General features: G+C 33.2%; 1 protein-coding gene across 2 annotated transcripts; it reads left to right on the forward strand.

Moving 5' to 3' along the window:
* The first annotated feature begins 5264 nt into the window (after window positions 1-5264).
* On the forward strand, window positions 5265-10603 carry LOC131072924 (protein trichome birefringence-like 11). 2 transcript variants are annotated; one of them, XR_009112775.2, is made up of 6 exons: window positions 5265-6345; window positions 7686-8075; window positions 8163-8321; window positions 9172-9778; window positions 10043-10157; window positions 10458-10603. XR_009112775.2 is itself a non-coding variant. In XM_058009230.2 (4 exons), exons 1-4 carry the CDS (start codon window positions 5456-5458, stop codon window positions 9518-9520), a joined length of 1788 nt encoding a protein of 595 aa, XP_057865213.2. In that variant the 5' UTR covers window positions 5265-5455; the 3' UTR covers window positions 9521-10306. The 2 variants fall into 2 exon arrangements, 1 of the variants encoding a protein (XP_057865213.2); XM_058009230.2 differs by lacking the exon at window positions 10458-10603 and having other exon boundaries at window positions 9172-10306.
* The last annotated feature ends 1975 nt before the right edge of the window (window positions 10604-12578 follow it).

Here is a 12578-nt window from a genome sequence, read left to right on the forward strand (position 1 = left end):
CCTAACTCTGATTCTAAACCAAAGTCCTATCCCAAATAGGAGAAATCTTCTAAGTTTGGTGAGTCTTCCTCCAAGATTAAGAAGAAATCAAAGAAATTTGCAATTTTTGTGGCAAAGAAGGACATCTAGTTTCCCGGTGTTGGAAACGATTAGAGGCTTTAGAGGAAGCCATGCAGCAACATCATATTTCTTCTCCTCAGCCTCCTCCTTCCTCTTCTATAGGGAAAGGACATGCTCTTTCTGCATGAGCTATTACTTCTGCATCCACTTGGATTATTGATTCAGGGGATTCTCACCACATGACACACTCTCAGCAGATTGTTACCTCACTTTCTCACAGCGATACTTTACAGATTGCAATTGATGACTCAACACAACTTTTAATTTCAGGTTCAGGTATTGTTCCGTTGACAGGTGGTTGTATTTAGGATGTTCTTTTAGTTCTTGACATTTCGACAAACCTCCTCCCTGTTTATCAAATTTTTCATTCTGGCTCTGGTAAAATAGTTGAGTTCTCACTACATGATGTGGTTATTAGAGAGCTCCATGATCCTGGTTTAGTTGTGACTACTGGCAATGTTGATCGTGGTTCTCGGTTATATTGATTTGATGGCTTTGAGAGTCTAGATGGTTCAAATGTTTCTCTTGTAGCACATGCAGATTCAGTGAGCAAACTTTGGCATGAGTGCTTTGGCCATGCCAATTATAGATACTTACAACAAATGAGCACACAGGAACTTGTGACTGGGCTCCCTTAGATATCTTGTACTGATGGTGTATGTCAAGGTTGTCCACTTGACAAGAATCATCAAGATCCTTTTCCTACAGGTAGAGCCACGCGTGCTAAGGCACCCTTGGATTTGGTACACAATGATCTTATTCCCTTTCTGAATCCATCTTTTTGAGGGTCCAAGTATGTTCTCACATTCATTGATGACTTCACCAGATGTACAAGGATGGACAGTTTTTCAGATGGATGTGAAGAGTGCCTTCTTGCATGGAGACCTTTATGAGGAGATCTATATGGAGCAACCTTAGAGATTTGTGCAGGATTCCTCTTTGGTTTGCAAACTTCAACGTTCATTATACAGTCTCAAATAGGCCCCTCGGGCCTGGTATGAGAAGATGGACTACTTCTTGCTCTCCACACTCTTCACACGTTGTCATTTTGATTCCACAGTTTATATTCAACGTCAAGGGGATGATATAGTTATCCTTGTTCTATATGTTGATGATCTTATCATTACCGGTAGCTCATCCTCCTTGATTAAGGATATTCAGAGAGATTTGATAGAGAAGTTTGAGATGACAGATCTTGGACTTCTGCACTATTTTTTGGGCCTACAAGTTATTCAGTCTTCTGATGGGATTTCCATACTTCAGTGGGAGTATTCTCTTGATATGCTTCACAGATTTGACATGCTTGCTTGCAAGCCTGCACCCACACCTTTTTCAATCTGGTGTTGTTTTGTCTGCCACTTGTTCTACACCTTCCATGGATCCTACCTTATACAAGAAACTGGTTGGTAATTTGTTATATCTGACACATACATGCCCATATCTTTCCTTTGCGATTGGTCTTGTCTGTAGTTTCTCCCATGATCCCCATGAGAGCCATTAACAAGTTGCCAAACATATTTTGAGGTACATTAGGGGCACTACACAGTTTGGCATTCACTATACTTCAAGATCCCCTCACATTGTTGGCTTCACTGACTCAGATTGGGCTGGTGATGCTCATGATCGGAAGTCTACTTCTGGCTTTGTTTTTTGCCTTGGTTCTGGCCCCATCACATGGTCTTGCAAGAAGCAGTCTTCTATTGAATTATCATCTACAAAGGCTGAGTACCGAGCAACGGTGTTAGCTATTCAGGAGATTTTATGGCTTCGATAGTTGATAAATGAGTTTGGGTTCCCTCCTGATAGTCCCACTATTCTTTGGTGTGACAATCAGAGTGCCATTCACATTTCCCGCAACCCGATGGAGCACCAAAGGACTAAACACATCGAGCTTCACGTGCACTTCATCAGACAATTGATTCAGGATGGCTTTCTCTTCTTGGAGTGCATTCCTACAGAGGAGCAAGTTGCTGACATCTTCACTAAACCTTTCACATCTCCGCGCTACCTTTAGTTGCGCTCTATGCTTGGGGTGAAGGAAGTTGTCTTTGGGGGGTTTCATTGAGGCCTTCCTTCATTCATGTTTTTAGCATGCTTTTTCCATCTCTTTTTGGAGTAGATTTTTTGCCCACATTGTTTTCTCTATTTCTTCGGTTTATAGAGATTTGGTTGTGATTGGGTACCTCATCAAGCCTTGTTGTTGAGACCTAAATTTGCCTTCATCATGTAGTTGCATTTGCTTCATGCATTTCATTTTTTTGCTACTCCCTAAGTTCATCTTAAGGAGGAGGTGTTAGAGTTATCATGTATTAGCTAATAATTATTTATTTAATTATTAGTGTATTATTCTCTACGCTTAAGCTAAACTTAGGCATTTAATAATACACTTTATCCCTTTAGGGTTTCTTTAGGGTTGCACAACTTTAGGGTTGCATATTCTCCTTTTATAAGGATTGTATTGTACTTTTTATTTCATTCCCTCTCTGAATGATAATATTTTTTTTCAGAGCCATTATTTCTTTTTTGCCTCCATTCTTCTCTTGTGACAGGTATTTTGCTTGCAGGTGTTCTTGGGATCTTTGAAGTTGTAAAGTGAAAAATTTGGGCTTAGTAAATTCACCACATGTAAAGGAGAAATCACTAAGTCAATTTTCTCTTTGAGGACTTTACATTCAAAAGACAGGATGAATCCACTAGATCCAATTCTAAATGATAAAAGGTCTAAATACTAAGTAGATATATTGTGGTTACCCGCTTTTGTAAGTTGAATAAGTAAAGTTATATTTATTTGTGTTGAAGAAGAAAATTTCAGACTTATCTTTATTCATAGTTTGACTAAATACCTCAGAATACAGATCCAAAATGTTTGTGATAACTTAAGCCTGCTGAATAGAAGCTTCACTCATTGAATTTTTTATTTTGTTTTTATGTTTTTCAATTTAAAACATATATAATATTTCTAAATTCAAAAAATCAAAAATAGAAAAAGATTTGATAGAAAAGGAAAGGAAAAAATCTTAATTTTCAATTGAGAAAGTTTTTTAAAAAAATCTACGTTTTAAAATTTTTAACTTAAAAATATAATGTTTCTCAATTCAAAAAAATCAAAATTACATGTGTACACAAATATTTCAAAAAAATATATATAACTTTTAATTTTCGATTAAGAAAGACCAAAAAGAATTTCTATGTTTCCAAATTTTAAACATAAAAATATAATATTTCTAAAATGAAAAAATCAAAATTACTTCATATATAAATATTTCAAAAATAATATATAATTTTTAATATATAAAAATATTTATTATTAAAAATAATTTTTAATTTATTATATAAATTATTATTTTTATTCATATCTTATTTATCTCTATTAAAAGTTTTAAAAAATATTTAAATTCCAAAAATCAAAATTACTTCATATATAATATTTCAAAAACAATATATAATTTTTAAATATAAAAATATTTATTATTAAAAATAATTTCTAATTTACCATATAAATTTATTTATTTGTTTATTCATATCTTATCTGTATTAATTTTTTTAAAAAATATTCCATTAAAAAATTTATATGTCTAAGTTAGCTCATCAAATTTTTTATTAGTAAACCTAATGATTTATTTTTATATATAAATATTAGATATTTAAAAAATTTTCTTGTATATTATATAATTTTTAAATTTTTAATATTTTTAATATAGGTATTGGAAAAATTATATTTCCACAATCCATAATTGTTATTGTAGTTGTTTTGGATTAGACTCTCCACAATGGAGAAACAAATACAAGTATGCTAGCTTTCTATTTTTTATTTTTTTTATAGATATGCTACCTTATAAATTACCCAAAATACATTTTATTTCTTTACAATTATATAAAAACAAAATTCTTATTTTTGTTCATGGGTCATTGGTGTATTGTGATGTTGAAAGGTTTTTAATGAGTCTATTAGAGATTAAGTGTCAATGGACCCTTGGTTTGCTATGAAATCGAAAGGTTCTTAATGAGCCCCACTAAGATCAAGTCTTACTAAATGCAAAGCTCGAACAAAAGATGAGAACAAACCTCATTAAAAAACAAATTCCTATTTCTAAAAATATTTTAATTTATTATTAGAAATGTTTTGATTTACTATTTATATATAAAGAGAAAAACAATTGCCGTGTAATCTTCTATCACCTCACTCTTTATAATCTATAACCATTATAGAAGTTTACGATAGATATTTATATAGGTAGTCTGAATTTTCTATTAAAAAAAAAAAAAATGAAAGTCACTGTCAAGAAAATAAGTAAAAACTCCCCAAATACCATCGTGAAGCATGAAATGCAATATCTAGTTGGAGATCATCTTCAAGGTGGAGAGAAGTGAGGGATGTATGGCATGCAACTACTTAAAACAAATGCTAACCCCTTGTCGCTATGCGATTGTTTAAGTGCATTATCTGTTTAAATTTAAGCAGTTGATGTGTCCCCATGTAAATATTTATTTTAAGGGAATTGGATAAATTGGAATCTCTCCCTATTTTAGTGGAGCAGCTACTGCTTAGAAATTGAAAATAAGATTTGAAAAAAAAGGGGCGCTGAAAATAAGCAACAATTGCTTATTGAGAAAAATCATATGTGGCTCCACAAATTTCTTTCCCTCCTTTTTATTTGCCTACAATATTTTCTCCTAAATTTACTCCAAAATTATTACAAACATTTTTTCATCTAAAACTAAAATTTAAGGTAATTGCTTCAAAAAGAAGCAGTAAAATTAAATATCCATGGGGCCACCAGCTATATAAACTGCTCTTAAAAATATTGAGCAGTGGCTGCTAGCAAAAATAAGCTTAGCAGCTGCATGGGGACCTGCCCTAAACCATTTTCAATTTGATTCTGATCATATCAATAATCTTAGGCGAAATCTTCTGCATTCAGATTTGGAATAATGCTTTTGCTTTGCCACTGACAGCTAATAAAAACAAGGATGAAAAGGAAACAAAAAACGGTTCCTTGTGAAGGGAGTCATTTCCACATGGGATACAAAATTGGATGAGCTGGAAAATTAAAGAGTTTGCCAAACATACATAAACTATTCAGTTAATCTTAATATTAACTGACAAAAAACAGCATGTTATAACGGCGGAATTCATGATTATGGAAGCATTTTGGTTCATGTAAAGGTAACAAAGTAGTAACAAGGAAATTCTGGAAGCATAAATCTAATTATCGTTAAAATTGTAGTCTAAAATCCTGTCGAAGAATTGAATCCACTGACCACAAGGCTATTTCCCTCGGCAACCGGGCAAAAAGGGAGTGTGGGTTCAAGTTGCAGGGCTCCAATTCCCAAAATGAAGGATTTATTCGGTACAAAGATGGATACAAACGGAGGATATGGACACCCATTAAGGCTTCCTGCGGGGTGTACAGTGAGTATCCATCAATATATATGGTATGCCACCATATTCGGGCTCTCTGCTGTTTTAGTAGTTCTATCTTGCATTGTGTATTTTGACAGTGGGTTTGGATTCTTGGGACCTTTGAAGTTTGGAGCTGTGGGAAGTTATAATAGTAGTGAGGGAATTGTGGTTGCTGAAACAGGGCAGATAAAGGAGCTTGGTGGTGTGGGAGATTATAATAGTAGTGAAAGAAATAAGATTGGTGAAACAAGGCAGCAGCAGAATCTTGGAGGTGTAGGAGATAATAGTAATGGTGAAGGAATAATGGTTAATGAAACAGGGCAGCAGCAGAAGCTTGGAGGTGTGGGAGATAATGGTAATGCTGAAGGAATTATGGTTAATGAAACAGGGCAGCAGCAGAAGCTTGGAGTTGTGGGAGGTAATGGTAATGGTGAAGGAATTATGGTTAATGAAACAGGGCAGCAGCAGAAGCTTGGAGGTGTAGGAGATAATGGTAATGGTGAAGGAATTATGGTTAATGAAACAGGGCAGCAGAATAGTGGTGAAGGAATTATGGGTGATGAAACAGGGCAGCAGAAGCAGCCTGGAGATGTGAGAGTTAATAATAGTGGTGAAGGATTCGTGGGCTTAAAAGGGGAAAAAAAGCAGTTAAGTGAGTGTGATTTGTCTGTGGGTATGTGGGTGAGGGATGAAGCATATCCAATCTATCAGTCACAGAATTGTCCTTTTATGGATTCAGGCTTTCGCTGTCAGGAAAATGGCAGGCCTGATACAGATTACTTGAAATGGCGATGGCAGCCCTCTGATTGTGATCTTCCACGGTATGCTATAGGTTCCCTGTGCACTTTTGCATTGAATTCATATTCCAAGGAACTGTGTAATGCTTATGAATGGTCAAACAAATTGGTTTTCATGCCTAAAAATTTGTAAGGCATGTCTTTAGATTCTCCTATTCCCTATTACATTGACTTTGTATTCCAAAGAATTGTGCATTGTTTATGAATTGTTTTTCATAAAATCTGGATTTGTAAGCTATTTTCATAGATTCTCGTATGCTCTATTACATTGAATTTATACTGCAAACAATTGTGCAATGCAATATGCATATAGATGGTAAAACATATTGCTATTTATATTCTGAATTTGTAATAAATTTTGGCATCTAGGATACTTACTGTATTTAGTAAATTGTTTCTTGCCAATGAGGGCTTGCTTCACTGTTGAGTTGACAGAGTTTGAATAATTTACAAATTTTCCAATTCCTGCTTTGTCTTGTCTGACTCTGACATGCTGTTGGAAGTTCCTTTTGAATAGATACCCTAAAAAAAATTTCCATTCGAAGGAAGAATGCAATTCTTATGAATTGTTAGATCTTTTGGTTTCAAAATTTTGGAAATAATGACATGTTTTTGGCAAGTAAAGTTTCTCTGTTTAGAGGACTCTTCTTATCAGAGTTTATAGAGTTTATGTCTGCATTATAAAGGGCTTTTGGTTCATTGTTGAGTTCGACAGTATTCCAAATCATTTACCGAATTTTCAGTTCCAGTTGAATCCCATCCCCACCCAAACCAAATGCGACAAGGAATTGGCCGCGGAAAATCCAGTACCAAGGATTTATGCTTTGTATTGGTGAGGAATAGGGATCGAATCTAAACCACACTTATTAGGATGCCTGCATTCACAGCTTGGTTGTAGAAAACTTCTTCAGTAGGTATGTGTACCACTAGTATATAAGAGATAACACTCCAGGAGGAGGAATTCCCACAACCATCGGTAATAGTGAAAACTCAACATTCTTTACCTTGGATATCCTGTAACAAGGTTTTCCTTCACCATAAACTAAACAGATTGATGTCAGGAATGGCACACTGTTTCCTTATTGATCTTCTCAGATCTATAGTATCTCTTGGCATATGAAAACAAATAATTTCATGTACATAAAAGTCCTGACATAGGAGATGCATTTGGTCAATATCTGTTTGTATGATATAATATCACCATCAAGTAACTGTATTTGCAACAGCATAACAAGTGCATGTTGTTAATGCTATGTTTTCAAGAGATTGTGATTAATATTTGGTAGTTATTCCCGAGTCCCTATTTTTCTCTCTGATAAATCTGACATTCATTTGCGATTTGGGGTTTTGAATTGAAACATTAGGTTTGATCCAAGGAAGTTTCTCCAAAGCATCCAAAACAGGCGAATTGTGTTTGTGGGTGATTCCATTGGAAGGAACCAGTGGGAATCTATGGTTTGCATGCTGGCTGAAGCAGTTTCTGATAAGACTCGGATATATGAAGTGAATGGGAATCCCATCACAAAACACATGGGTTATTTGTCTTTCCGATTTGAAGATTATAACTGCACTGTAGAGTATTACAGAGCACCATTTTTGGTTTATCAGGGCCGCCCTCCAGCAGGATCTCCTCCTGAAGTTCGAATGACTCTGAAGGTTGATACACTGGACTATACTTCAAAGCTTTGGGTTAATGGAGACATTCTTGTCTTTAACACAGGACATTGGTGGAACTATGAGAAGACAGTAAGATGGTCTGTGTTTCATTTTCTATGGCAATTAACAAACAGTTTTTATCTGTTTATAGAGGGTTTTTATGACAAAGATAGTTATTTTGGCAGGGGGTGTTATTTCCAGGAGGGACACACTGTGAACATTAAGCTGGATATTGAAACTGCATTCCAGAAATCAATGAACACTTGGGTCAAATGGGTTCGTCAACATGTTGATTCTGAAAAATCTCATGTTTTCTTGCGTACCTATTCCCCTGTTCATTTTAGGTACTATTTCTGCTATCACTGCTGTAAATTTTAAGGAATACAAACTTTGTTGGGTAATACTGCCAATATGAAATCATGTGCTATATAAGCTAAAGAAAAATCCAATTCTTTATGTGTTCATAAATTCTGATAGTGAGTTGTCTTCATCTCATAAAATATAATTTGTTTTTGGAGTACTTAGTGTGCCTCTGTTGCACTGTAGAAACTGTACCTTTTTGCTGAGATTCTTAGTTTGCCTCATAAAATATAATTTGTTTTTGGAATACTTAGTGTGCCTCTGTTGCAGTGTAGAAACTGCATCTTTTTCCTGAGATACAACTGTCTCTGATGCAGTGTGGGAACTCCATTTTTGTTTGTTGGTAATATACTGATTCTACTTTTCTTGGTTAACCACAAGTGAGCTGTGAGGTGATCTTAGACCACATTCAAAGATATAAGTTTTTCACAAATAGTTCTTGTTACTGTGTCTCGCTTAGATTGTGTGTTTATTTTTATCAATGTTTCGGACCATCAGGTTGATAGATAGCTCATGGAGTAGAAAAATGAATTATCTATCATCTTGATGATGGATCACAGAATGTGATCCAAAACGTTGATGTAAACAAAACAAATGCACACAATCTAAGCCAGAAGCAGTAACAAAAACTTCGACCACATTCTTAAGATTTTTAACACTGTCAATGCTTTTGCAAACATCCTTAGCTAACTTTACAACTCAAATCTTTGGACTGACATTCTCATAGATAACTTCATTTAGTCAGTTTCCATTGTGAGATTCTCTTATACAGTATGGTATAGAAAATTCATCCTAAATCTGACATTTCAAGTTCTTGCTTGTGCTGAGATGCAGGGCTGGGACATGGAAGACTGGAGGACAGTGTCATGAAGAAACTTGGCCAGACCTAAAATCTTCTTCTTTGAGTTCATGGAAAACCCAAATCATGTCAGAAGCAATCCAACATCTTCAGGAGAGGAAGAATGTACAGTCTTTGAATATAACTTACTCAGCAAAGATGAGGAAAGATGGTCATCCCTCAATATATTATGTAGGGAAAGAAAATGGGCCAGCCTCAATAAAAAAGCAAGATTGCAGCCATTGGTGTTTACCGGGTGTGCCAGACCAATGGAATCATCTTCTTTACAGCCACTTAATTGCTAGAGGGTATGGAGATTTGGGTACTAGAGTCAGCAGAAAGTAACATTACATTTGTCAATAGCTTGTATATATGATATTTCATTCATCTATGCAAAGGGGGTTGAGGTGGGCATTCTATAAGAACAACTAAATAATCCTTAAAGCGGTGGAATGGGAGAACATCAATCAAAAATTTTACACTCTGGATCCAAGGAAGGTGGCTGCTAATAACAGTTAAGATTCAGTCAGGGTATTTTGAGAAGCATGACAGTCTGTCTGCGCTTTATTATTATCTATAAGGCTGAGCTCAATCATTGCACAGGTTTGCAGTTAAATATCAACAATTTATTAGGTTCTTATATGTATATATGCTGTTTCTGAATTTGATTGTGTGAGTATTTTTTGCATCAACATTTTTCATCACACTCGGTGATTCATCATCAAAATCAGAATGATAAGAAGCATAAGATTCTTACTTTTTTAAAATAGACTTGTTCAATTTTTTAAAAATGTGTTGGAAGAATAAAGTCCAAATACCAATTCATTACATATAATGTGGTGTGTTGTTGCTTGCATGATATTCAAGGTCAGGAAGGAGTTTGACCCAGGCTGCCACTGAAAGTCAATATGCATGTGGACAACAAGTGTACAATAATTTTATCAAGAGTTTAGTACATCAATAAACTCTCAGTGATCAAGAGGTATTATTTGTACCAAAAGTTTTTAATTGTGTATTAATAAACTGAGAAAATAAAATGTTCAAGATGCATTAGTTGTATCAAAAGTTTTGTAAATGTATTGACATTCTCTTTCCATCTCCATCATTAATATTAATTGTGGTTTTATGTTATGTCTGTTTTATTTGATGTTTTTATATTTTACTTGTCATTTAGTCTATTTGTTACAGTACACTTTGAGTTGGTTTGATGGGGAAGGTCTCTATATATTGTTTCTTATAGTTAATTTTATATCATTCATAAGTTTGTTTTGCTATTTGGTAGGGAAGCATGAGCCTATGCTGATACTTCTTCGCTGAGAGGTGAGTATTAAGGGGTATCTATTCCACCAAAGTAGTCTCACACCTTATCTCTTATATCACCTCATCTCTTATGCCTTACCTTGAGGGATTTGTTCCGCTATATTTCAAATCTGAAATTATATTTTATCTCTTATCCTCTTTAAATTATGTAAAGTAATTTTGATCTTCAAATATAAATATATAAAATAAATATTAAATTTGTGAAAATAAAATCATATGAAAAATAATTATATAATACAAAAAATAAATTAAAAAATCTTATTAAATAATAATATAATCTTATTAGTAGATTATTGACATTGTCTATGATAGATTTTCTCCGCACATTCATTAGACTTAGCAATAAAATCTATAAATATTTTGACATATAGATTTTTTTAATAATATTATAATTCAATTTTACATAGTTATTTCTGAAAACTTTTCTTATAATAATAATTTAACTTAGGGTCATTTTATAATAATTTAAACCACACTAAATCAAAATACAATAAATATTAAAGACTTAGACTAAAACAAGTTTATTTATTCAATGAAAAAATAAACGGTTTGTCTGCCATATGCCTTCCATACTCTTCTTTATTTATTGGTGAATTAACGCTTTCAAAGATGTGGGAAATAGACTTTGGCCGCTGCGACATGTCATTATCATGGGTATCTAATTCTAACAGCTCGAAAGAGGGCCATAAAAGTTGGGCACAATAAGATTCGGTATATTGAGGAATGTTATAATAGTTTTGTAACTAGTTATATATTTCATTTAATAATATATATATAAATATGTGGGAAGATATTTTTTTCAAGATGTCTATTTTTAATATTTTTTATCTTAAATTTCAATAGGTGTCATCTAAAAAAGGATATTTCTTGACATATTTTATATATATTATAAAATTAAATATTAAACTAGTAGTAGTCAACATGGAAGACATTTATGAAATCTAGGGTTAATCATGGTTAGATAAGGTTTTCATTATGATTAGGGTGTGATTATGGTTAGAGTCAAAGTTTGATTATGATTAGGGTTAGGGATTGATTATGTTTAGGGTTAGGGTTTGCTTATGGTTAGGGTCAAGGTTTGATTATGATTTAGGTTTGGTACAGTTAGGGTTTGATTATGATTAGATTGGGGTTCAAGTTGGAGGTAGGGTTCAATTGTAGGGTTAGAGTTAAGTTTAGGGTTAGGTTTCAATTTTGGCAAGATTAGGTTTAAGGTTAGGCTACAATTAAGGTTATTATTGTAGGCTAATTCTTGGGGCAAGGGTGGAGGTTCAATTAGAATTAGTGTCACGATTAGGGCTAGGGTTCAATAAGGATTAGGGTTAGTATTACAATTAAATTAATATTCAATTAGGATTACAGTTAGTGTTAGGATTCAAAAATGGTTAGGATTTAAGGATAAAGCATGGTGATAGGGTTAGGGTTCTATAATAAATATTGGTTTGAAGGTTAGGGTTAAGGTTTAATTACATCGAAGGCGTTCCCTATGTCAGGTTTACAAGTTCAATTGGGCGATCAATGGTTGAGATCATCTTAGAGGCATGCTAGACATTTGAAACATTTACAACCAATAGATGGAAAATCGACAAAAATCCCATTGACTTTGCCTTTGACGAGAGATTTTCTATAAATTCATTTATCTAATTATAGAAAAAACTATTTTATTTTATTTTATGCAATTGTTTTATAGACATATATAAAATCTAAAATTCTTTATTGATTTTTCTACAAAAATAATTTCATTTGGTAAAATAGATTGCTTTTTATAATTAAATACATAAATTCCTTTTTATTAAAAGTGATTTTCTAAATAAAATATAATATTTTTATTTAATATATCTATTTGGTACATGATTATTTAATTTTCCAATCTTTTAAAAATATTGTAGTGATTTGATCGATAGTTTTAAATCCAATAATACTTAATCCACATAGAAATAAAATAGTACTTAAAAATACTTAATTTTTAAAGAAATATTTATTATTAATGTCAAATTTATAATTTGATATTAAAAAGTTAATAATTCTAATCATCACCCTTATAATACTTAATTATGGTTTAATTCTAGCCCAAAGTACACAC

The sequence above is a fragment of the Cryptomeria japonica genome, chromosome 11, assembly GCF_030272615.1.
Source record: "Cryptomeria japonica chromosome 11, Sugi_1.0, whole genome shotgun sequence".
Classification (NCBI taxonomy): Eukaryota; Viridiplantae; Streptophyta; class Pinopsida; order Cupressales; family Cupressaceae; genus Cryptomeria; species Cryptomeria japonica.